This window comes from Vanessa atalanta, chromosome 24, assembly GCF_905147765.1.
Source record: "Vanessa atalanta chromosome 24, ilVanAtal1.2, whole genome shotgun sequence".
NCBI lineage: Eukaryota > Metazoa > Arthropoda > Insecta > Lepidoptera > Nymphalidae > Vanessa > Vanessa atalanta.
This window is the reverse complement of record NC_061894.1, coordinates 1310377-1337006: the sequence shown is the minus strand read 5'-3', so window position 1 is coordinate 1337006 and position 26630 is coordinate 1310377. Positions and strand designations below refer to the sequence as shown.

Here is a 26630-nt window from a genome sequence, read left to right as displayed (position 1 = left end):
CGAGCATATGGGCCACCTGATTGTAAATAGTCACCACCGCCCATAGCCCACGCCCACGCGCGGTAAGAAATATTAACCATTCCTAACATCGCCAATGCGAAACCAACCTTGGAAACTGAAATGTCTTGTAACTACAGTTACACTGACTCACTCACCCTTCAAACGGGAAAACAACAATACCAATGCAGTACGGCGGTAGAATATCTGATGACTAATTATTTTTATCTGTGGCGCCAAAACGGCTAAAACGGTAAAATATTCAGTATTCAATTATTATCATTTTTTTCATCTAATCATCCGTGTAAATAGCGTATAGTCGTTTGTATGATATAATTGTTGTTTGTATATTGAGGTTACAAGGATAATACAAGTTTAAACATATATTTTTATCAAACAGAAAGTGAAAGACTTTATGAATATTTGATTTAGTCACGTTACACAAACATTATCGATAAGTTGTGTAGACAAAGTTTAATATGTGCATTTTTTATGTTAATAAGTATAATAATATAACAACTTGTTTATGTTAAACTTTGTTAAAGAATAAAAGTGATATACTATTAATGTCGCACACTTGGAGGAGTTTATTTCTCAACTCTGCTCGCGGTCTGTCTTTGAACAGAAAAAAAATGGTCGAAGCTATATAGCGACCTTACTTGACCCAACTCTAGAGAAAAAGTTTGACTCGCTTTTAAATGTCACACAGCAGGAAATCTACATTTAATGGCCTGAGCTACCTCAAAAACTTCCTTTACATTCATTTCTTTACACAGTCGTCTTCGAAAGTTATTCATATCATGGAGTAAGATTTTCAACGATTTACTGACAAACCGCATACGGTCTTATGTCTAAGAAAAATATATGGAAACCAACTTTGACAACGTGGACACACATAAATAATAAAAAAGCGTTCGTATTCGTCAAATTATATCCTTTTTTTTCTCGCTGAAACATCAACATTAGGTTGTGGTATAATATGGAACTCGCTGGTGCCCAGGAAGTCTAGTATTATGAGTATTAGATCAGAAGACCAACTAAAAAACAAGCGGTACCCTCTCTGTCTCTTCAGTGAAGATTGATTGCTTTCGTATGCTACCATGATGCCCTGACGTCCTATGCAGGCCTTAATTCCTAGGGGTCAAATTATAACTTTCTCCTATTTTGTATTTACTCAATATCACAGTAGATCAAAGGCAAATCCGTCAAGCAGTCCAGATTTTTTAGATACGTCGGATCCAGAAAGGTAGCAAGTTCTGTGCCACGTTTTGCCTTCATTTTAAATTTTCCTTATAATACAATAACTAATATTGCTTGGGTTTTTTTTGGTAAATTTTTGTGCATCAAAAATAAAATACTGGAAAAAAATTAATATAATTTATTCTATGCAAGATATTTCATTATCAGTCTTTTTCCGTCTCATTAAATCTTGAAGAATTTGTGTTTCGCTTTTGCCTTTAGTTTCTGTCAGGTAAAATATCGTGAAGAACACTCCGCCGAGGTTGAAGAAGCCGTAGATTATGAATGGAGCATAAACTCCTAACGCATTCGATAGTGGCAAATATATATTTAGTAAAATGGCAGTCAATAACCAACCGTATGTTACGACTAAGCTCATCAATTTTGCACGTATCTGAAAATAATATTAAATTTATTTAACAATCTCGTCGTTTTTCATGATAACGTAATTTAATGATAAAGCCGGGTGGAGGGAACAATTATAATTCAAATTGTAAGAAATTTCATCAATTTCTCAGACTTTCAGTTATGGTATCTTATATAGATCAAATATTTTCTTTTAAGACCTTCATAGATTTCTATCTATCTATTGATATCATAACTAATCAAAATTAGAAAATCTTCTGTAGTAGTGCTCGTTGATAAGACAACATACTCACTTGGAAATTGAACATTTCTGTCAAAATTAAAAACGTCACTGAACAAACACCTCCACTGTACATGGCGAGAACCACCATCATTAAAATGATTGGAAGCCAGCCCGGTACACCGCCAAGTTGATTGTGCAGGATGATTATAATTGCTAAACCGAACATGCAAAGCGATGATACGATGTATGCACCAATCAGGAGTGGCTGAAATTATAATATTAAGTAAATAGAAAAAAAAGTTTATTTAGGTCACGGCACAATTATTACAAAAATATAAAATCCCACCGATATCATAAAAAAAAAAATGCTGGATCAGCGATCCCGACCACAAAACACCCATTAGTACCGGGTCTTTATTTAGTCTGACGGCAGGACATTAATTCAGAACAAAATAGTACGAAACCTGATTTTTCTAAACGAATCGAACTACTTACTTTTCTTCCAAATCTTTCAACGCAAGAAGCGAGGACTAGTGAACCCGTCATCATAACTACTGGAAAGCTCAGTGACTGTATTTCTGGACTGATTTCAAATTCAATTCCTGTTGAATTGATCACTGTAGATGCATAAGTTATAATAGCAAATGCACCGTTTATTTCGTAAAAAGTAAACGCAATCATTATAAGTATGTAACCACGACGCCAGATTTTGTTCTTCACTGAAAAAAATGGAAACGTTTTGAATTTTCAGTTTCAACACGTAAAAATAATTTATATAATTTTTTTTAAAGCTCTATAATGCCACCGCTTGACATCCTTATGATAAAAAAATACGGTAATTCCGTATGTTTATTTTATTTAAAATATATTTTTCTTTACACATACTTATGCTTAAAAGAGTGAGATTCGGCAGAGATTTAAAATGAGCTGCATCTTTTACCATTACTTCCACGATCGTCTGAACAGTTGTATCATCTTTGTCAAGACCTCTTACAAATGCGACTGTTTCTATTGCTTGCTGTAATGTTAATAAATGTTGATCTTAATATTTAATTATTAATATAGCTTATAAAAAGAATATGGCGTAAAGACGAATAGAAAGATAATTGTGATTATTATTGCTAAAAATTAAAAAAAACGCACATCAAATTTTTATTCTGTAAGAATTCACTTCGTTTCTAACTCGAAAATTTGTTGACCAACGAATTATACTATTAGGTGATACGCCATTTTGATACGTGTATCCCATAAATTGTATAATTATTTTAGTCAATATCGAATATTATATTCTGACGTTTCACGCGTGTGTTCAGCGATGAGTTGAATTTACTTGTATAAATGTTGTAAAATAATGTGTGTTATATAATAAGTTAGTCTGAGTTTATATACAATTCGGCAAGTAACAATATCGTGAGTTAGATTATAATCTAACGGTATTTACAATTTGATGCTGATAGATATAATTATTACCATTTGTTTTTCACGTATTATATGCGACTTTGTTAATAATATTTCTGGCATATTTCCATCAATGTACAATATAAAAGTGTTACGCTGAACATATAGATTACAAAAAATAATTAAAGATGTTCGACAAAGCCCATCCATTACTTATAAATAAAAATAAAATAATCAACACTTACATCAATCTTTCCTTGTTTAACCAGGAACTCGGGAGATTCAGGTGCCAATATCATGCCCAACATCGTCAAAATAGGTAATCCCACAACCACATACATCACTGTATAATAGTCCAGGTATGCTCCAATAAAATACATGATGAAAACACCGACATTTTGAAATATCATGGAGAAAGTGCATAGAATTCCTCTTAAGTCTTCTCGGCTGATTTCTTTAATGTACATTGGTATAACATTATAGCAGCCACCTGCAGCTATCCCAGCGCAGACTCTCGCTATGATGAGGCTCGTAAAAGACGTGCAGAATATCCTTATTATCCATGACAACTGGAAAACAAACCAACTCCACTCGCTCATAATTTCTTAAAGAATATCTCAATAGTTTTCAACAATTAACTTGAAAAAATATTATACAAATATATTTTTTTCTTTTAATAAATAAATAGGCGTAATGGTAAATGGGCATCTAATGGGATGTGGTCGCAAATGCCTACAAGCATTGGCGTCGTAAGAAATTTTAACCTTACATCTCCAAAGAGACAAATCAACCTTGGGAACTAAGTTGTTATGTCCTTTATGCCTGTAGTTACACGGATTTACTCACTCTTCAAACCGAAACACACCAATACGAAGTATCTACGTGGCAGTAGATTTTATAATTAGTGGGTCATAAATACCCAGAAGGGCTAAACAGGAATTGTTAATATTTCTTACAGTCCAATGCTGAACTAAGACTGGTGAAATTTATCTCTTTAGTGGATCATACAGTTCGAGGAAAGCTGATGTTTTCTTTCAACGCTGAGCACAAGATTAATTATAATCACAAATTCCACAAATTATAATTCAGTGTGCTTTGCCGTGTCTGTTTAAACCTCAAGCTTTGTTTAACTTTGAATAAAGATACCTAAGTTGTCACCTAAAAATCAGCGTTGCGGTATGAGTTGCAGTTAGCAGAGGTGGTAACGCTTTGGTTAAATCAATATGATATGTGTATGTAGTACATTTTTTTAAAGTGTTTCGATGTACACGATTGTACAACGTCGCTCAGTCTAAGTTTTTTTTTATATTCTTAATTTTCTTCTATTCTCTTTTTACTTACCGCTTCCAAGAAAGCAATAATAATAATATTAATCTTTCTCCCATATATATCAGCTATGTAAGAATGCATTATAACAACGCACGTAGCTGCTGTGCTCATGGAGCTGGCGACCCCCGCGATTTGTCCATCCGAGAGGGGATAGCCAGAAGGAGAAGTCTCAGATTGGAGCGTCTTTGTTGTTGGCGATATCCAGCCGCACTCCAATCCATAAGCCATGTGCGTACAATTGGCTGAAACATTGGACCAAAAAACTCATGACTTACGTGTTTTGTAACTGTTATCATAATCATCTCGTAATACGTAAATATTACAACATCAAACATAATTTGTTTAAATTGGAAGTCAATGAACTGTTATCAGGTGGAAGATGACGAATAAGAGGTTATAAGTGATATCATCGCTTAAAAGTAATAAACTATTTTTGTTTTTTAATAAATATATTTGAGTTCGTCATGAACATTAAAATCTAATGATTTTTAGTGCAAAGAGTACAGAACTGGCTGCAAGAACTCACTTCGTCTCTCATTCGAGAAACGTCGGAGCCGAGCTACCTCGATACGCTATTTTAATTCGTGTGTCCTTTAAATGTGATATCATATCATCCTCCTGCCCTTATCCCAATTTTACTTGGGGTCGGCGCAGCATGTCTTCCTCTTCCATACCTCTCTGTCGGACGTCATCTCACAAGTAACATTCTTTCTAACCATATCGTCTTTCACACAATCCATCCATCGTTTCTTGGGTCATCCCCTACTACTATATCCATTCGCATCCATTCTCAAAACCTTTCCTTGTCCTTTAAATGTGATAATTGTAGGAGAAACAAATGAGTGTATCATTCAGCTCATGTTGGGTTCCAAAACCTAACACTGATTTTCAATTATACCCTGCTGTGACGGATTGTGAGATTGTGTCTGTATTATGGCGTGGGAAAAAAAACGTAAACATATAATGATTGTATAATTTATGTCACATATCAATCTGACATTTTTCGTTGGTATTCTTCAGTGAGTATCGAGTTACTTCTTACGGAATACCTCTGCTGGTTTAAATCTCCTTGCATAAAAGTTGTAAAAAATATATATTTTATATAGTAAGTCTCAGCTTATTCACAATGTCACGAGGTAGATTATAATCTGATGTTATATACAATTTTACGGTGATAGATATAATTATTATTATTTGTTGTTTCACGTATTATACGTGAAGTTGTCCCATCGTTAATACTTGAATAAATATATCTGGCAAATAACCATTAATGTACAATATAAAGGAGTAACTCTGATCATATAGATTATTTGCTTTAGCTTCTTCTAACAACTAAGAGGTTATTTTTTCAATTAAAGTCTTAGTATATCTTCTAAAATATGCAGGTTTTCTCACCATTTTTGCATTACCAAGAGATATCAAGGTAATTAAATTGTATATGTCTTAAAAAATGACAGTACTTGCTATTTTTTAACGCTGGCTCCTATGACATATCTGCTTCTACTCTCCTTCTCATTTTAAAATACGAGCCAACTTTTTATAACTCCGGAAATTGTCGATTTAAAATAAAGAGAGAGAAACACTACTATCGAGTGATTGTAATTTAATGATTGGCTCAAATGCAGCCAACTTGGTTCACTGTTAAATATGCATAGAAATCATCAACTTTTTTGTTAAAATGCACCAAAATAAGAACCAATACTAATGTCATTAAAAGCATATGACGTGAAATTAAAATTACACCTACCTAATAAGGCAAAAATCCATTGTAAATACGTGTGGCCATTTTTCTTTGCGATTTCAGATTTTAATTTTTCACAATTTTTTGACATTTCTCACAATTGAATAGTTCGAACCCGTCCCGACTACAGACGTTATATTGAATCTATTGAGTAGCAATAACTTCTCACTATGTATTTATAGAATAAAATTAAATACATGTGCTTTATACAGAGTGTTGAAATAGTTTCCAAATTAATGTTATTTATTTATATAAACCAAAAATGTTTCGTTGTATTTGTTATTAAGAAAGTCAGGTAACAAAAAATCAACTCATTTCTGTTTCTCCCCTCTCGAGAAAAAGGGTAGTTTATTCCACCATTATGTTGTTTTATTATTGTTGTGTTAAAGTACGAAGGGTCACTCAGTGTTCTTATCAGTGTAACTACAGGCCCAATTGACATAAAAGCTCAGTTTTCTAGATTGGTGGTGCTTTGGTGATACGAGGATATATATAAATGTTATTGTACTTTATTGACATTAGTTATACATTTTTTTTTTATATCATTGGTTGGCGGCCGAGCATATGGGCCACCTGATGGTAAGTGGTCACCACCGCCCATAGACAAAGAAACTGTAAAGGTGCTGTAAGAAATATTAACCATTCCTTACATCACCTATGCACCACCAACCTCGGGAACTAAGATGTTATATCCCTTGTGCCTGTGATTACACTGGCTCACTCACCCTTCAAACCGGAACACAACAATATAGTGTACTGTTATTTGGCGGTAGAATATCTGATGAGTGGGTGGTACCTACCCAGACGGGCTTGCACAAAGCCCTACCACCAAGTAAATATACATAACATAATGGTGAAAAAGGCTACTTGGAGTTTCTTGCCGGTTTTTTTCTTTAAAATTTACTTTCTAAACCAGTAGTACATTTAATTCCAAACTCTAATATTACGATTTAAATGTGCTTTTATGAGCATACTTGAATAAAGAATATTTAGGTTTCAATTTTGAAGTATTAATATTTCTTACAGTACCGATCTTTTGATGCATTGATTCTTTTGCCAGTCCGTCTATCTATATAACACTAAAACTACGTTCCAATTGGGATAAGACGGTTATATTAAGGTAGAATTTCTTCTTATATATGTATGAACGGTTCACAATGTTTTAAGCAATTTGCCGTAAACACAAATTAAATACTGAAAAACTCATGGGTTCCTTGCTCTGGTTATTTGAATTTTTTTGGAACAGCCTCAACGTATAAACTCAAATTCCTCGTCAAATAATACATTGATATGATTATGTTATAAAGGATTATTTTTGAAACGATCTTTACAACAGGCTAATAAAACTTTATGGTTGCACAAACAAAAAAATATCGTTTGCACAAACTTTTAGTTATCTACGTTCGATTTGTCCTACTTCTCAACCGATTGTGCTGAAATTTCACACAAACTTTTGGTCCCGTTGTCATTAAGTAGGTAATAGTATCCCAAATATGTTTACTTCGTATTTATTAGTTTTAAGAATGAATTAAACTTTTTTTAAATGTAATTATTTCCATTAAATATTTCCTGACCAATTTCTCCACGACATTTTCTAGGAATACGTGTTATTTGTAATAGTAAGGATTACTTACACGTTAAATTAACTTAAATTGTCAGTATATCTTTACTTTATGTAAACAAGAAAATGGTTACTGACATTCATATATAAAAGATCAATTATTTACAGTCAATAACTTAAATTTATTAATATTTGTAGATATTTTAAATAAAATAATTATTTTATACATTTTTTTTTTTAATTGGAACTAGCTTAGACAGCATTATCTTCGAGAGCGTCAATGTTCAATTAAACAAGCGAACCGACAATTTTCGCTCAGACTACTAATATTACATAATGAGCCAAATCTCAAAAATTTAAAACATATCAAAATTATTGATCGCCCAACAACAACTATAAATGATACCAGTATAGAATTTCCATATCAAGAGGATCATTAGTTTCTGCATGACCCGGAATTATTTGGTAATAATGCATGATGAATACCTATAACATGGTTGAATAAGCTCCGTATCTGTTTTCTAGAAGGCAGGCTTTCGTTAAGCAGTGGGATTTCGAGCTGGTACTTTACACCAAGGAAGTTTTGACGTCCGACAGACAAGTATGGAAGAAGAAGACATGCTGCGCCGACTCCAAGTAAAATAAGGGCAGGAGGATGATGACTTTACACCAAGGAAATGGACAAATCTATATTTGCATTGCTGGTGTTCAAGAATAAACTTTGATGATTTTTTAAATAGTTTTTTAACTACTGAACTCATTGTTTAAAATATATTTAATAGAAATAAATTATTACTTTCAATCCAAACTAAAAATACTCAATTTGTTATTAGTTGAAACGAGATGTAGGTATTCATCTTCCAAGTGATTTGTAAAGGAAACACTTTTGTTGATCAGAGTTAAAACAGTACTTTACTGGGCTAAATTTAATATTTACGACTATAACCAGAAATTTTGTTAAGATAGTGATTAGTTAAACGATGCTCTGTCTCTTTCTTTCGCAGATCTAATCAAAGATGAAGAAGAGAGAAAACAATAATTAACTAAGCACTCGCTAAACTTAAGGCCGTTATTTCACATCAATAGGTATTGCATTCTCCCCACTGTCTGCACTTTCATTGTACTCTGTCTCATTGATAACTTTATCTATCCACTGTCTACTGTACGATACCTGAAAAGAAGATATTCTATATTAAGGAAAAATATTGACTTCAAAGCTCTTTAATCAAAGGGTCGGTCAAATTTCTACCTTAGCATATACTCCTGGTTTTGATTTGTAGGCGCATTCTTCTGTTCCTGAGAATAATGCTATACCAAATAACGTACCACCTCGGTTAATTCCGCTAAAATGCACAGCTGGGTCGCCGGTATCGCCCTGAAACATTTGGCTGGTTGAAATATTAATTATCACTTACCCGAGCACTTTGAGTCTCAAACAAAACCTAAGAATGCCGATTGAAGTTCTAATATTATCCTAAATATAACGTATCGAGGAGGGCTCAACATATTTTCGTAATGTTTAGATCTAATTATGACTGATAGATGTGATTCACTTATCTATATATTTCAGTTATTAAAATGGAATACAAGTAATATTACTATTTAAATAGATTTTTTCTTGAAATTCTCCCATTCTAAACGTATTAGGAAAATTAACTACTCAACATCTCCCAAGACTGAGCTGACCAAAGGAGATTGAGAAGTTGAGATACAAAAAATGTAACAAATAAAGCATATTTTACCGCACAAAGCGCAATGCCTTTAACGACACTTTGTAAACACATATGGTCATGTTGTATGTGGTAGTCGTTTCCATAGACAATCCTGCATTGTGATCGTGGAAATTCTTTAACTAGCATTCGACGAAGCTCCTGGTTGACACCTTCACGGATTTGCCCCGTTTTCTGAGAGTATAAGAGAAATGGTATTATCAGTTTAGTTGGAGATAGCAGCTTATCTAAAATTACAGGACCTTTGGAAAAGCCGGCATTTTATGGAAATATTGTAGATACTCACTAATACTCATTTTTTAAACGTATTATGAACGTATGGACCATACATTATATTAGAATACTGTAAGCCTAGTAATATCTAAGTACCTACAGTAACAAAAATATTATATAGCACCAATAAAGCATGAAATAATTCTAAATAAGTTTAATAGACACCATTTATCTCAGGAAATTTACGACGCAACATCAATTACAATATTTGTTGACATTGATCTACGCGTGTCTTTATCTGATTATATGTTATTTATATAAAATTAAATAAATATTAAAAGTAATACCTACACATTATTACGAGACAGTAATTGCACTTATAAGAATTCACGTGTCTAAACTATAAATACCTTTCTTCTTTCAAAAACCTTTGTCAGTAATTTAGTTCTACTGAAGTATTTAACAAAGCGTAAATCTGGTACGATATTATATATTTTGTTTTAATTTAATAATGAATATATACATCTATATGATACATTAATAATTATAATAAGCTTAATAAATATGTAAACTGTTGTCATGGTTGACGGTGCGCTAACGGTTTAATGAGAGGATAATATTTAACGGTGCCAGTTTTTAGTGGCAAAGGTTTAAGTAGTCCAGTATTTCTACATAATCAGTTTCAATGGCTTGATTTCAAATATATTAGACTCGAGAATAAAACTATAAGGCTGCAATACTTTAACAAAACGATTGATATTTCCATTACGAACTATTTAGACCAATCAGTGTGAAGGTTAATAAATGAGAATATGAAAACCGTGAGCATAACATGAGGCATCTCTAAGTGAACCAATTTATTATTAATTTAGGTCTTGTTTTCATACTCGTCTCGTTCGAAGATATTTTAGTATCTCGGATATGTGTGTTTCTTCATAGAAATGCGGCTGTGGGCCCAGTGCTGGACTAAGGCATAATCTCCATGGATTCTCCTCAAAGATTGAGGAGAAGGTTTGGAGCTCATTCCAGCACGCTGTTCTAATGAGGGTTGGTACATATCATATTTTATTGAAATTAGACACATGTAAGTTTCCTCGCGATGTTTCCTTCGACGACGACCTCGAGATTAATTATAAATTCATGAAAATTCTGCATTGCTTGCCTGTTTAAGATGCACGCGTTCTAAACACAGGAGCCATCTCGGCACTAATGGTAAAAAATTGTAACTAAAATAGTAATAATAATAAAAAAAAAATGATTTAGGAATATTACCACAGAGCCGTATCCGGTGACAACCACTTCCCCGAACAGCAGAGGCAAATCTGAGTTAGCCACCGCTAATGATACGGCTTGCATGCGTGCGTTTTTAACAATCGGAATGTTTACCTACAATCAAAGGTGAGTATGATTTATTGTTACGTTTTGCGATTCTTTCCTTTGTTAACCTAAAATAGCAATCATCCAAAAAAAATCTATTAAAATATATATTTCGTAGTGTTTAATGTATTGTGTGAAAAATATTACGAATTTCATGATTATAGTTTGAGTATAAACAGCTATTATATTTTTTTGTGAAACCAATATTTTTTCTTGTAATAGTTTTTCTTCCGATCATTGCCATTACAGTAAATGGTTATGTTCTGTAATTATTTTAGTACTTGTTTAGTATAAAGCATTATTATTTTAATAACATTATAGAATTTTAATTAATTTTATATTAAAGCTATGAGTGATTATTGTTCCTGTCTATGCATTCTTCCAAGTTTGCAATATTAGCCAGAAGCTATGTTATCCTGTTGATAATGAACATAATATAAATTTACTATAACATATATGTGCTGTTGCCAAAACTTCTATTAATTTTTTAGTGTGTTTTGTTCAGAGTATATGAAAAAGAGCAGCTTATAGAAACAGGTTCCCTGTCCGAGCTGACCTAGTAGTCATGTGATACACAGACCTGAGAGTTATATCTGTATCACGAAAGATAAGTTGTCCGTACCTTTAGTCTATCCACCTTTATTTTTTTTTGTACCATTTTTTTTATTACCATACAGCCCCACAATTTAAATTTAGTATGATGATTACAACATGAAACCAAATAAATTTTTATCATACAGGTACCTTAATTAAAGCAAGATTATGATCTGGATAGTACTGATCCAACTTATAGTTCGGGTGCCGCTGGATTTCAACCACTGATAGGATTTGGCCTCCGAAGTCTCTAAACACAGAACCCATACGCACTGATACTTCTTCACTGGTCACACTGTAGGTCAATTAAATGGTTTATTAAATAAATTAGGATTTTTTTCCAAAATTAATTAATCTAATTCAAATATCAATATCATATAATTATACTTTATTTAAGTAGACTGAAAAGAACATTTAATTCGACATTTCTACAAGATTAATAAAAATTTAATGTTACATCGGTTTGGAATATTCAACTGACTAAATCCACCAAAAGCTATGTAAATACATAAAGGTAAGTAAATAAGGTAAGATATATCAGAATTTTACTAGGTATGTCAATTTTTATTGCGAGAAAATAACTCACTAATCAAAACATTGGGCTGCTGATAATATCCATTGCTTTCCAACAATTGCTCCGCCACACCAATGCTTCGAGTGTAATCTACAAATTGAAAAATAAATCGCTGTCAATAATTTTATTTTAGAACTATATAAGGAGCAAGTAAATCCAAGAGAAAAAGAATCAGCTGAATTACTATTCTATTGAAACTCATTTTGTATCTCACTCGATTTACGGTGATACCCCATTTTGATGCATGTATGAATTTTACTTAACTGTTAAATGTTATCCAAGATAAAAAAAATACAATTGTTGCAGTGCTATCCAAAAAATTTACTTCGAAAGTCATTCTGAAACCCGACTTACAGTGATACGTTATATCGATGCGTGAATATTTTAGATTTCATATTCATTATTATAGTCAATCCTGCATATCACTGTTTGATACATCACGATCTTATGATACGGCGAGTTTCTAGTTTGTTTTAAAAAATCGCTTCGATCGATTATGATTAAAATATTATTTTAAGCCTTCACGCCTGTATTGTATAAAATGCTCTCATTTTCTATTATTTCGCGCTCACCGAAATGAAATTACGAAATTAAGAAACAAAATTGCAATTAGGAATCATGAGACATATTATAAAATTTGTACATCACGTATTCCAAAATTATCATAAAAGAACACGTACGATTGCACGTATTTCAACGCTGGTTTAGCGCGACTTATGATATGGTTAAGACAAATAAAAACAGCTACCTAATAGACACAGTATACGGATAATCTTCCAGACAAACAAGGCCTGTATCAGTTGTCAGACGTTTCCGTCTTATATGGGTAAAGTCTTTCTCAATTCTCGGAGGGAACTCGCATTCTAATTCTGCTTTCATAGTAGTTGATTCTGAAATTGTATTAACTTTAGAAATTCTTATTTTTCGTGTCAACTTAGAATATAGAATTAGTACATCAAACAATTTAGCGCTTGCCTTATCTATCAGATCTGGCATTGACAGTATACATCAAAAACAAGAACATTACAATATCTTAAACGTGATTAGACAGCAATAGAATATTAAGAACCAAAAATAATCGTTTTAAACTTACCACCGAATACATAAATCAAACAATAAATTAAAAGAAGAAAAATAATAAAATCCAAATCACTATTGCCTCTACCCATAATTCAATCGTCCATCATCGAGATCTAGGCATTGAAATAATGTAACATTACTTATCAGCAGTTTTGAAATAGATTTGAAAACACTAATTGTGGTGCCTCATATCAAAGACTCGTAACTCCGTAACAATGGCGAAACAAAATAATTACTAATTAAGTTTGAAATATTTGTTTAAGGAAACAAAACAAACAATATGAGATGTTTGGCATTTGGCAAATTATGTAAAGAGTTTAAAATGTAAGTTCTGACGAAATGGAGTTAACGATAGAAATGGCGATGAGTAAAAGAAATACGATGATTTGATTGAATCGAATAATTTAAATCAACTTAATATTACAATGATTCGAAATAGATCAAAGTTCATTCATCAAGCGTTTTTGAATCGTCATGTATACAGTATTAAATTAAATGTAAACCAACAAACTGACAGGAATGCAGACACTACCGAGAAGAACATGCAAGGAATTCAGTTATTAATCTTTTCCACAAATTTTAATTAGTTGTTTTTTATCGCAAAGTGAGGTCTCAGTCAGCCAGCTAAGCAACATATAGTCATTTTATATTATAGAATTACGTCAATACCTTCATTTTTATTATATAGGTAGGTGACGGACAAATAGGCCGTCTGATGGTTAGATTAGTCACCACCGCCCATAGACGTTGACGCTGTAAGAAATAATAACCAATCCTTAGATAGCTAATGTGCCACCAACCTTGGTAAATAACATGTTATGTACTTTTGTGCCTGTAGTTACACGGGCTCACACTCACAACACAATAACGATAAGAATTACTGTTTGGTGGTAGAATATCTAATAGGTGGTACCTACTCAGACGAGCTTGCACAAAGCTCTACCACCAAGAAAATGCTCGAAAGAGTCTCGAATTATAAATCTCAAGTCAACTAAGTATCAATGTCATCAATTCCTTCGTATTGTTGATGACGAATAATTAAACAAGTAAAAAAATATTTCTTTGTTAGTTTTTTTCAATTGTTCTACTTGCCAGGTTTTTTATCCTTTTATTTTTTTATATCTTACTTGTTTTTGCGTTAATTGTTTTATTTTTCTTATAAAATATGTATTTAACACCTGTGCAAACATTATTACTTTACATTTCTTTAAGCATTTTACTAGAAATTTATAAAATATTATTCTGACAAGATCATTAGTAATGTCATTATTGTTTTTTTACTAAGTGCTGCAAATCACAAAATAATGGGCGACATATTTCGTTTCAAAGCTTTAGTAATTTTGACTTTATATGTATTAGTGAATGGTGATAATTATGATGAAAAAGACGACGATGATGATAAAAGATCACTAGAGTCTGATAGCAATGAAGTATATAATACCAGTTCCAAAGAAATACCTTTGAGAGTATCCAAAATGAAAAATAGCTTCAATGGTCAGTATAATAGTTATTCCAATCATATTACATTTATTTTATTAAGATAGATGTATTAAATTAAATGTTTCAAGAAGTTCAGATAAAAATGAACTGGAGCTGTTAGGCAGCTTAGTGTATTAGTTTTGATAGATATTGCAGTAACAGCTATCTCTCTCAGTAGAGCTATTCTGTACGCACATACTTGAATCTCACCGCAGAATACGACCATAAAAAAATAGAAGACAAACATGTGACATTGAAAATTTAAAATAAATAATTATTTAAAAGACACATATAAAAAAGCGAATCACTTGAACTCGGTTTTCAACATTCGAGTGAAATGTAAAATGATTTCTTACAGAATAGTACTGCTGATGTTATCATTGGCGAAAATACGGAGAGACTGAATTTTGTTTAATTTCTAAGCAAATACGTTATCTTTCAAACATTATTTTTTAGACAATATCACAATATCTACTTGCAAGGATACTGAACCTGCAGCGCCTAAGGAAATAAAAATTATTAATTACAAGAGCAATAATAATTATCCTTACTCGGTGTCTATTCAGAGGAAAGGCTCGCACTATGCTTCTGGTGCCCTGGTAGATAAGAAATGGATACTAACTGTGGCTGAAGAATTTTATAAGTAAGCTAAAAAACCAATAATAAATATTAAATTAGGAGATTTCGATGTTTAATTATATATTTATTATTTCAACTGTCTTTGTTTATTTAAACTTGCAAAATATTCAACTATAAATGCAAACTTATTATAAAAATATTTTACTTTACAGTACACGCGAAACAATCAAATTATTTCGTGTTCGCTTAGGATCAGTCAATTGCAAGAAAGGTGGAGTATTGATACCTCTAAAGTCGATTGAAATTCATCCATCCTATGTCTATAAAGAACCAAGTTTTGACATAGCAATGTTGAGGATTGCGAACGGTCTAGAATTTTCAGAGTATATTCAACCAATACCGCTATCTGATATCAAGGGGCGAGTAGTGAGTGCGAAGTTCATAGCTACATATTGGCCGAGGTTAATTGTAAGTATATTTTCCACATCGATATCAAGATACCATACAGTTCTTCTAAGATACTTCAATCTTCAAATATCCAATAAGACATTTGTGGTGTTCTTGAATATAACTATAACAGTATTTAAAACGGGATATTTACCATGTTTTTTATTTTTATTTGTTGGAGCTCGATATTTCGACATTATCTACGAATGTCTTGTTCACGAGACTGCAAACGACGTTTGCGTTTTAAATACTGTTAGCAATAAAAATAACCATGTTAATTTAAAATCTTATATAACTATAACAGTTTCCTATAAATGTTAATTCACTATTTGATGTGTCATAAAATTAGCTAACTTTGATAGAAATCCCTTTTTATTAATAAAACCACTTATTTGAACATTGTTTTCTTCTTATTTAACATTCACATTATTTAATGTTAAATAAGAAGAATCTTTGACAATTTCATTATTATTAATCATGTCTTTATTATCTCAGTGGCTAGTTATAAGGGTGCTGTTTTCGTAGATTATTATTTGTTTTGTCTATTGCTGCCTTAATACTTTTTCTTTTTTCAGATAAACGGTAAAGTTTTGCCACGGTCGGCTAAGGAGCGGCTTAAACCATACAGTATGAGGGTTTCGACACAGAGATCTATACCTTGGGACAAGTGCTACATGCTTAGTCAGGCAAATAATTATAGTCTACACGTATCCAGTATTTGTCTGGAACCATTTATTTCTCATCACAGTCCATGCATGGTAAGAATTTTTCTTAAACTTTTCTCCAATATTCCTGTCTTCTAGTTCTGAATCAATTTTACTAGGAATGTACTTATCATTAAAAAAATATTAGTGCCTACTTGTGCTCTGCTTTTTTAGCAATTAAAATAAACTAGTAAAACACAGAATAGGTATACTTTTCTAGAAATTTTTTTCATGCGCATACGTTTAAGAACACCCAAACTTTTAACAATATTTGTATAGTCAATTCATCTTACAATGCTAATATTATTGATAATTCATACCGATCTTAAAAAAACAACACGCTTGGAAGAAATTCTCAAGGTATTATTTAGTAAGGTTAGTTATATAACTGCCTCAAAGAATAAGATTACTTATTTCTTATAAATTTCTTAATGTAGTTGGATGCCTGTTTCGTTTTAATGAATATCCTATTACGATACTGATAAAAATCTTATGGTTTAGTTAATGTGGATCTTTGTAGCCCTTGCAAAAACCCAAGAAACAAACATCAAAGAATCTTACGACATAAAAAATAAATAGTTAATATATTTCATGTTTTTTAGCCTGATGCTGGAGCTCCAATTGTTGCTGATGGTGGTCTCTGGGGCATAACGTCCAGTTGGATATCAGAAGATTGCTTAACTCATCCGAGTCCAACAATATTTACAAGAATCTCCTCATCACATATTCGGCCCTGGATAGATTCGCTATTGTAATGCGTAGTGGAACTAAATTTATATTTTTGTATTTTTTTTTATTATAATGCATTTGCAGTAACCTCTAGTATTCATTTATTAAGGGCACCGTTCCACAAATTTACCCAATCCTTAAAGTGATTTCAAAAGTATTATAAGTGATGTAGTATGTACCATTCACTCATCATATTATATTCTGCAATACAATATAATTGCCAAGCCAATTACTATCAGGTGGTGTATTTTTAAAATAATTGATAAAACTAAACGGTTATAATATACAAAATATATATGTGCTGTTCAAAAGATTGTCTTGTGGTATTGTACCTAGGACGCTGGCGATACGGCATCTCTGAACTTCTAGGCTTTGAAGTATGGGCTAAGTCTTTGAGCTAGGTAACGCCCAACTCTTGAAACAATAAGCGAGGACGAGTTTTTTTAAAAGGTAAATATAGAGCCGGATTCCAACGGATTAGGACTAAAAATTATTCACACGTATCTCAGCTCTATATGGATATAAGTTAACTTTGTAGCCCCGATACCTCGCAAAAAACCTTTGAATTCTATTCTTCCAGTATAAATTTTATATTGTGGATTCAATGTCAAGATCCTCCGAGACATTACGCGTCAGCACGTGAAGCATTGTTTGGTTCTCTTCATATCGACACACTTCTGCAGACACGTAGCAACGTCTACACTTCAAAGACTTTGAATAGGTTAGGAAGTTCTCAAGAATGAATGTGAGATTGATATCAATCATAATACTACGGTCTCAAATCACTGAGACGTCTTTGAGTGCTGGTTGTAAATAAAGTATTTTTAAATAGACCACTTGGAGATCCATTGCTGGGCAAACACATTCCACGATGTAACAAAGCTCCCATTGACCCTTCTTCCGCATCCAGTCAGATCCCGCCACTAATTCCAGTTCATAGGTCACCCTGGGGTGCCCTACTGAGCGTTTGCTCATCTAAGGTGTTCAATTGTTCACCCTAGGACCTGTTCTTCTCAGTTCAAGTTATTACGTTTTACGATTCATTAGTTTTTTTTTTAACCATCAATACGTTAGTCTACTTATGTAATAAGTAAGCGTGGGTTCTTTATTAAGTAAAGATAATTTTAATGAATATAACTAGAGTAAACCGTTAGTAATTAGTGAGGACAATGAAGTGGGAAATACACTATAATATTATATTAATAAATATTTACTAATATTATGATATACAATAAATGTTCATATTTGCTTAGGACTAATATCTACTACGTTACACATTATATATTAATCGTATTTAATCCTTTCCATCCAATGAATAGAATACGTGGATCTACATCAGAAGTTGCAGGTTCAAATGAAATCCCGAAGATCGGGACTGAACGCTATGGGAACAACTTCCAAATTCAAATTCAAAAAGTCACTTGGTTATTTTTTTAATTTTTTTTTTTTTAAGTGGTTTAGAGGTGATCGATATTCGCACAGAAATGTTTGTACTTTACTATTCAAAATATTTTAACGTTTTTTTGGGATCATGGAAAACGCGTACAACCGCCTTCGGTTTACTAGCTCTCGACTCTAATTTAATTTTTTATTAATAGGGTGATTTGACTTCATCTTGCCATAACAATTTAAATTGTGGCCAGGAGCATACGAATAAATAATAAAAAAGAGGATAAACATTGAGTTTAATTTATGTTTGAAATACAAAGTCTGTATAGTTGAAAAACGTAGTGACGAAACTTGCTTCATCCAACCCGCACTGCAGCGTGATGAATATGCTCCTAACCTTTTCCTTATAAGCGATAGGAGGTCTTAGCCCAGCAGTGGGCAAATTACATGTTGATACTTTCTTGGCGTGTCTGATGTAAGTCTGTGGAATGAATCCACAACCTACAGTGATAAAGCGTGGAATAAGTAATTCCATAAATACGTTCTTTTATTAAGGAATAGAAACAATTGCAGGATTTTACTTTTACGCTGAATAAATGTATCATTAATTACACGTAAACCCAACACGTACTTAAACTAAAACTCTTAACTAGACAAACAGACCGTAAGCTGTTCACAAATGAAATTACTGAAATATTTGTAACCATAATTTTTTCGTGTAAATAAAAAAAAAACGGAAATTAATCTGATCTTCGAATATCAGATGTGTTTAATCATGGTAATATTTCAATCCGGTCAATAATTACTGACTTTTAAAATTTTACGGAATAATGTCCTATATTAATAAAATTTAAATTATGGTACTGGACCACATTCTTTGGTCTATTATTGATCTTACAAACAAAAATAATCATCAAAATCGCTTTATAAGTAATAAAGTTATGTGCGATAATACATTTCCAACTTGGGGGTAGGGCTTTGTGCAAGTCCGTTTGGGTAAAAACGACCCACTCTAGGTATTCTTACGCCAAACAGCAATAATCCGGCTTAAAGGTTGAGTGAGCCAGTGTAAATACAGTCACAAGCGCACTTCAATATCTATAGGCAGTGATGACCACTTACCATCAGCTCAATTGCCCGTACGCTTATCTATGTTATAAAAGAAGACATACCTAAATTCTATTTTATAATAACACCACTTTTGGGGTCGGTTTTAATCAAGAAACAATTAATTCGTCAAATAGTCTTCGTCTAGAAGTATATGGAATTAATATCAAATGATTTTAATATTATAAAGATGATATATTTTGGTATTTTTTTAAATGTACATAAGAATTAATAACATTAAGGTCTTAATTACACACAAAAAAGTAGCTACTGTACAAACCATAACCGCGTGGAATGGCGCCAAGTATGTTAGCAGCATTTCCCCGTTGAATCGTAATTCTAAACCTCTCAAAAAAAAACAGTCCTCCTTGTCACCAGTGGGAGCAATAAAATGACTGACTGACATACAACGCACTGCCAAAACAGGTTGATCTAACAGGAGTAAATTTTATACAGGAGTTCTCTATCAGGAACGTATGTAGTTAAACACTAAGAGAGGGTTTTTCAAAATTGATCTCCTATGGAGTCATATGGGGAATGAAACTTTTAAATAGAAAAAAAAATTCTGATGTTAGAAACATGGAAATCAGTATACAATCTTATGTCAATAACTTAAATGCGGATATAGAAGATTTTTAATTAAATTCATTACCTCATCTACATTATCTTAGCCGAAAGACGTCCACTGCTGGACAAAGGCCTCCGTCAAGGAATTCCTCAACGGCTGGTCTTGCGCGATCGGAATCCAGCGTATTCTCGCGAACTTCACAAGATTAGTCCACCACCAGGGGCCTGCCCTCGCTGCGTCTTATGTCGTCACTCAAAAACATTTTTGCCCCAGCGGTCTACGGATCTTCGTGATATGTGCCCCGCCCACTTCCACTTCAGCTTGGGAATTCTTCGAGCTATGTCGGTTATTATAGTTCGATTGCGTATTACGTTGCTTCTGATTCGATCTCGCAGGGCAATTCCGAGCATAGAAATACGACAAGAGGATGAAATTCGAGATGAAAGTTTATGCAGAAGATCGCCTTTTGTCGATTGAAATATCGGGGATCGGTGTTCAACATTCTGTTTAAAAATAAAAAACCAACGTTACAGATTCTGATGAGATATCCAGTCAGGTACACATGTAGTTAGGTACCATTTTTTTTATATAGCATAAAAATTATTATATTTTTGTATTTTGTATAGTGTACTCTGTTCGTGACATTGAGAGCTAGGGACGTGCTGGTTTGGTGGTGTCTGCGCATTTTGCTTGTATATCGATGCTGTTATAATGTCTAATATTTTTATAAGCATTTAGGGATGTTCTGATAGTGCTTATTTAGATATATTTTGTATTAAAGAATGATTTTACTCGGGCGTGTTCAGGACGGGTAGCTAATATTCCATATATCTGTTACATATACAAATAAATCTATTTATAGGACATATAAATATATATCGTAAATTATCTAATATCAGGCAAACATTGACGCAATCAACTTAGAGTAAATAAAAATTTATAATTAAAGTTTTGTTCAAATAATGTTGATAGGGTGTTCATTTATAAAATAAAATAAGTTTTTATTTTTTTCCGAATTTCGTCCACAACCACTAATTTAAACACTAACTAAATTCACGAGTGTATACGCAAAAATGCGCTCTCCCAATCATAGTCCGATGGGCAAATCCAATGCCTACTTATAGAATTTTATATATCATGGTTGTTGAAACAATAAGGTTAAACATATAAAGATATAAGGCCAAGGTCCTAGTTCCAAACCTAAGGTCAGGCCAATAAATAGTTATTGGGTTTTACAATCGAAAAATTTCAGAAGCAGCTGGAAACTAAGTCGGAAGTGTGTACACTACCTTGCCTCGGAATGCACGTAAAACAGTTGGTCCCAAGCCTGAACTATTTTTGGTCATGTCCCATTGGATTATGAGACCATGGAATAGATATTATACCTGTGTTTGCGTGTTTGGCTAAAAGAAGTTTCATACTAGGAAACCAATTCAAAAAAATAAACAATGGAAAAAATGGTGATTAAAAAAGAGATTAGTCTTTTTTTTTTTAATTGATAGACACAACCTTAAATATTAAACCCTATGGATTCGACAAAAAATCCATAAAAATGCTGTACAATAGTGGCCATAAAATTTCTTTAACAATATTTTAGAAATTAGCTTGATGTATTTTTTTTTAACACCAGACACTTTTCTCAACTTCATCGGAAAACTATAGTATGTAATTACAATTTTTCATCAACCTATATAATACATGCTCCTCATAAATAATTATTTGTTATTCGTATCTTTCCTTAATATATTTCATATGAGACTTCACTTCTTTGGTATTCCCTGAGTGACTAAATTAGAGTAAAATTTATTAAAGGTTTGGTTTCTATTAAAAATATTTTTTAAATAAAGAATATGAATAACGATAAACAGTTCAAAAAAGGCCACACGTATCTTCAATGGATTTTTGCTTTATTGGGTATGTTATGGGTTATATTTTCTAAAAAATTGTTTGTTTGGTTGAGACAGGAATGTTTGTAATAGATGTAGCATGTCACATGCTCTTCAATGTTGTTTATAACCGATCTATCCACTCACTAACTCCTCTCTACGTTAAACTATAATTAAAACTGATATAAATAATTTAATTTTAATTTTTTTTTGCTTTCTATCCTCTAATATTATTCGTTTTCCGAACTAAAACCTCTTTGTGGGTATGCGCCGCTCAATATTAGTTGAGGCACAACTTCGTGAGTGAATATATCAATACACCAATATTCTTCGTCCAGCTCCATAACACTATTTTTGTCTTTTTTAACACTCGATATGATAATCCGATTGGTAGTTTTTTGATTTATAATATGTGTAAAGTGATGATGGGCATATTTACTTTGTTGTAGAATATTGGTTTAGGTTTTTAAGGTTCCCTTAAAACCTTGATATTTAATAACCTTAAATACTTGATTTTATGGATGTCATAGGACTGTTTCTTCAGAATAGTAACGGCTAGCAAAGCATAGATAAATTAAAAATAGTTATTAGTAATAGTCTCATCCTAAGAAATAATGTTAAGGACACGCTAGTCCAGCACTTATCACATAAGTTCACAAGTGAAGTTTTTGAAAATTAAGATTATTTTCATTACGCGATAAATTAATTTCAGCGAACTCTACGTTATTCGTTTATGGGTTGGAGTGCGGATGGATCTCCCCAACTACAAAGATCCTTCAATCCAATGCTTCTCCAGCTGGCTACCCTCTATCTAACAACACCATAGCTTGGATCGCAAGTTCCATGAGCATGTCAGCCATTTTTGGAGTTTCAATATATTCATTTATTGCTGACACTTATGGGAGAAAGATAGGGATTATACTCATCACTATATTTGAAGCGGTAAGTATAGCTATGACACATAATATGACCTCTATCATACAATCAAGTTGAGTTAATCTGGTTTTAGAAGCAAGAGGCTTACCAAGTTTCCCTTTTTCCGTTGACGTTCATTGACGGTTAAGGCTCCCTTGCTCAGGCGTAGTAATAGGGCCTGTACTTCCTCAACAAATGAATTAAATTTCAATAGCCTAACAGCTAGCCTAGCGATGTGCAAGACGTTGGTTTTTTCCTTACTCCTTCCATATATTTACAGTCACCAATTCTAGCATAAGCTTTAAGCTTGCTGCCTAACAATGTAAGAGCTTTGTCGGCTATTCCAGTTTTGTCGGCCTCACTTCTAACACAAACATTATTCTTGATTGAAAGTTAAATAGCAATATAAGTATAATTCCTTGAAACGGTCGATGCTATTAAGAAAAAAAAATATTCAAATTGTACTGGTAATTGATTTTAGCTCAGCTCGCACAAACATAAAATCTCTCCAGTGTCATAATATCATAATAAATAAAATAAAAAAAATAATACTAAAGAACCTTCAATGCATTATTAATTGTATTTTAGGTATCGTGGATAATAAAACTATCCTATACATCGACTACAACGCTTATAATAGCGAGGCTGTTCTCTGGCTTGGCAGCTGGTGGATGCTTCAACGTAGTGCCCATGTATGTAAAGGAAATAAGTCAAGATGATTTAAGAGGAATACTGGGGACACTCATAATGCTGATGCAAACAACTGGAGTACTTGTGATGTACCTCATTGGAGCGTATTTAGATTATTACACAGTTGTCATCGTGGCGTTGATATTGCCGATTGTTACTTCCGTGTTGTTATTGAAAGCTCCTGAATCGCCTGCGTTCCTGGTGAAACGAGGGAAAATTGATGTAAGTTTTTATTATATTTATTCGTACAAATAAGATGTAAATCGTTAAAATATCATTCAAGATATAAGATCCAATATATATACTTATAGAAAGTAACTCTGTTTTTCTGTCTGACCGTCTGCCAAACCACTGGGCCAAATTTCAAGAAATTTGGTTTGAAGCAAGTTTAACCCCAAAAAAGGTCATAAGCTACTTCTAACTCACACCTGTCGACTAACTAGCATATCTATTATACAGCTAGAAAATAAAAACCGAGATTAGCTTCATTTAGGTCTAACTACTTTCAACAGCACTATCATGATTAACAACATACATTAGTGATAATTAGATTTATTATAAAATGAAGGACGATATTTTTAAATAATTCATTTGGTTATTATGTAAAAAAAATCTCTTTGAGATCATACTTTATTTTTAGGAGGCAACAAAAACAGTAGCACGTCTCCGAGGTCTGGAGGAAGATGATAAAATTATTCAGAGTATTGTTGAAGGAATGAAGAATGAAGATGCACATTTCAAATCACTCCCCAATATGAGCATCGCAAGCATATGTATGTATTTTTCGATACAACACGTGAGAATTGTCCGACTGTACACATTTAACACAGCTACAATCTATAAATTAATTCATGAACATAGTTGTTTATGTTCTAAAAATGATATGCCATAAATGTGCACAAAAAATCAATAATCTGCAAAAACAGTAATCTGCAATAAATTGCAGTCTAAAACTTAATTTAGTTGACACATCACAACACGTAATATCAAATAAAATCAAATCAACATTTCCTTATTTCGAGTCGGGTTTTTTAAACGCTTTTGAATCGTCATTTAACAAACTAAGTATATCAAGTTAAGCTCCTATCCGTTCGGAATGCAGATTCTACCGAGAAGAACCGGATATATCCTGCCTGGAAGTCAACAAGCATTAACTCCACGCTTTTTTATCATCTATGTATATAATCTTGTATTGAATAATATGCCTTCTTTACCAATTTATTTTTTACAAATTATTTGAATTTATGAAACGGCAAAGTTAAAAATGTCTGCGGAATTTTATTATTTATATATTATCAATATGTATCCTTTTAGCTTTTCAATAAAAATACACTTTTCCTGAATGTGTTCTGGAGCACCTTCCTTGAACGATATATTTTGTTTCAGTGAAAGACAAGACTTGGCGTCGTACCTTCATACTAATTATGACGTTATTTTTATTCCATGGATTAAACGGAGCTTATGCTATCGTAACCTATGCATCTACCGTGTTAATATCAACTGGTGTCAAATTCGATATAAGTCCTGAAATACAAACGCTAAGTTTTCCAATAGTTATGATAATTGGCTCTCTGACTCTCGCTGTTATCGTTGAAAGGTGTGGACGAAAGGTAAAAATTTAAATTAAAAATGTCATTCCTCGATATCAAACGTAACGTCCACTTTAGCTTTTAAAAGACTATTTCAAACAGCCAGTTTATTGATCTGTTGAGGATGATTACAATCCCCTATTTTTAAATCATTAACATGGTTCTTTCATATGGTTAGATGGTTTCTTGAATATATTTGATTATTTTTAATTCATTTATATTTTATCATTCGATCTGATCGAGGCAAAGATGACATGTCCTGATTGGCCGAAGCATACAGATATTATTAACAAAAAGCGTTTCATTCCAGCCTCTCCTAATCGGCTGTTTCCTAATATCAGCGATATCAATGACCGTCATCGCTATATTAATGATTGTTCAAGAGCAAGGTGGTTCCGTACCCAGTTGGTTGCCCGTGGTTGCTATCATACTCTCTGTAACAATGTACGGTGCCGGTGTTTCGCCACTGCCATATATTTTATTGACAGAAATGTTCAGTTTTCAAGTAAGTGTTTAAAAACTTTTATCTTCATACAAATCTTCCAAGAGCTTTCAGACTGTATTTGCGTTTTGAATCTATTATTGACCTAATATAAGCAATACAAATATAACATTATTGATTAAAAAAAATAACTAACTCTATCTTTTTTTTTCAGATCCGAGCTAAAGTTGTAGGCACAGTAGTCACTTTCGCGTGGTTTTTAACATTTTTATTGGTTACCATATATGCACCAATGGCAAATATCTTAGGGCAATATTCGCCATTTATATTTTATGGTGTGATTAATCTCGCAGGCGCAATTTTTACTATGATTTTTATACCGGAAACTAAAGGAAAAAGTGAAGAAGAAATTATTCAACTAATACGAAGAAGGGATAAGAATAGCTTTAAATAAATTAAGTTATTATATATATATTAATCAATTGTAATATTTTGTGAATAAGAGATGTATTTATAATAATATTTTAAATAATTATTTATTTTAGATGAAGTATTGAAAAAAAAAACAATAATCAGTATAGTGTATTTGTTTTGCCTTGTAACAATTTCAACCTACTAATTTTAAATTAACCATATTCCTAAAGACACTTTTATTTAAACTAAAAGAATGTGCAAATAAAATAG

At 32.5% G+C, this 26630-nt stretch overlaps 4 protein-coding genes across 4 annotated transcripts; 2 read left to right on the top strand and 2 right to left on the bottom strand.

Moving 5' to 3' along the window:
* Positions 1–1360: 1360 nt before the first annotated feature.
* On the bottom strand, positions 1361–6432 carry LOC125073416 (facilitated trehalose transporter Tret1-like). The gene is made up of 7 exons (XM_047684237.1): positions 6300–6432; positions 4565–4794; positions 3469–3792; positions 2711–2843; positions 2321–2544; positions 1896–2090; positions 1361–1630 (listed from the first exon to the last, which is right to left on the bottom strand). Exons 1-7 carry the CDS (start codon positions 6382–6384, stop codon positions 1376–1378), a joined length of 1446 nt encoding a protein of 481 aa, XP_047540193.1. The 5' UTR covers positions 6385–6432; the 3' UTR covers positions 1361–1375.
* Positions 6433–8692: 2260 nt separating this feature from the next.
* On the bottom strand, positions 8693–13511 carry LOC125073515 (hypodermin-A-like). The gene is made up of 8 exons (XM_047684376.1): positions 13508–13511; positions 13091–13232; positions 12355–12432; positions 11919–12063; positions 11070–11183; positions 9597–9758; positions 9104–9229; positions 8693–9025 (listed from the first exon to the last, which is right to left on the bottom strand). The coding sequence occupies exons 1-8, from the start codon at positions 13509–13511 to the stop codon at positions 8924–8926; spliced, it is 873 nt and encodes a 290-aa protein (XP_047540332.1). The 3' UTR covers positions 8693–8923.
* A 1215-nt stretch (positions 13512–14726) lies between these two features.
* Positions 14727–17386, top strand: LOC125073514 (hypodermin-A-like). Its single transcript, XM_047684375.1, has 5 exons — positions 14727–14916; positions 15358–15544; positions 15693–15948; positions 16503–16685; positions 17234–17386. Exons 1-5 carry the CDS (start codon positions 14727–14729, stop codon positions 17384–17386), a joined length of 969 nt encoding a protein of 322 aa, XP_047540331.1.
* Positions 17387–22200: 4814 nt separating this feature from the next.
* On the top strand, positions 22201–26400 carry LOC125073513 (facilitated trehalose transporter Tret1-like). Its single transcript, XM_047684374.1, has 7 exons — positions 22201–22338; positions 23023–23252; positions 23814–24137; positions 24556–24688; positions 25302–25525; positions 25815–26009; positions 26161–26400. Exons 1-7 carry the CDS (start codon positions 22275–22277, stop codon positions 26398–26400), a joined length of 1410 nt encoding a protein of 469 aa, XP_047540330.1. The 5' UTR covers positions 22201–22274.
* Positions 26401–26630: the final 230 nt, after the last annotated feature.

Excerpts from the sequence above, each read along its gene's own strand:
- LOC125073515 (XM_047684376.1), bottom strand. Across the intron at positions 12,433-13,090 it reads CCGTATACTGTGTCTATTAG|ATTACACTCGAAGCATTGGT; the intron begins GTAGCTGTTTTT and ends TTCAATTTGTAG. Across the intron at positions 11,184-11,918 it reads ATAATCTTGCTTTAATTAAG|GTAAACATTCCGATTGTTAA; the intron begins GTACCTGTATGA and ends CTTTGATTGTAG.
- LOC125073513 (XM_047684374.1), top strand. The coding sequence starts at position 22,275 with ATGAATAACGATAAACAGTTCAAAAAAGGCCACACGTATCTTCAATGG. Across the intron at positions 22,339-23,022 it reads ATGGATTTTTGCTTTATTGG|CGAACTCTACGTTATTCGTT; the intron begins GTATGTTATGGG and ends AATTAATTTCAG. Across the intron at positions 24,138-24,555 it reads TGAAACGAGGGAAAATTGAT|GAGGCAACAAAAACAGTAGC; the intron begins GTAAGTTTTTAT and ends CTTTATTTTTAG.
- LOC125073416 (XM_047684237.1), bottom strand. The coding sequence starts at position 6,384 with ATGTCAAAAAATTGTGAAAAATTAAAATCTGAAATCGCAAAGAAAAAT. Across the intron at positions 2,844-3,468 it reads TTAAACAAGGAAAGATTGAT|CAAGCAATAGAAACAGTCGC; the intron begins GTAAGTGTTGAT and ends TTAACATTACAG. Across the intron at positions 1,631-1,895 it reads CAGAAATGTTCAATTTCCAA|ATACGTGCAAAATTGATGAG; the intron begins GTGAGTATGTTG and ends TATTATTTTCAG.
- LOC125073514 (XM_047684375.1), top strand. The coding sequence starts at position 14,727 with ATGGGCGACATATTTCGTTTCAAAGCTTTAGTAATTTTGACTTTATAT. Across the intron at positions 14,917-15,357 it reads AATGAAAAATAGCTTCAATG|ACAATATCACAATATCTACT; the intron begins GTCAGTATAATA and ends ATTATTTTTTAG. Across the intron at positions 15,545-15,692 it reads GTGGCTGAAGAATTTTATAA|TACACGCGAAACAATCAAAT; the intron begins GTAAGCTAAAAA and ends TTTACTTTACAG.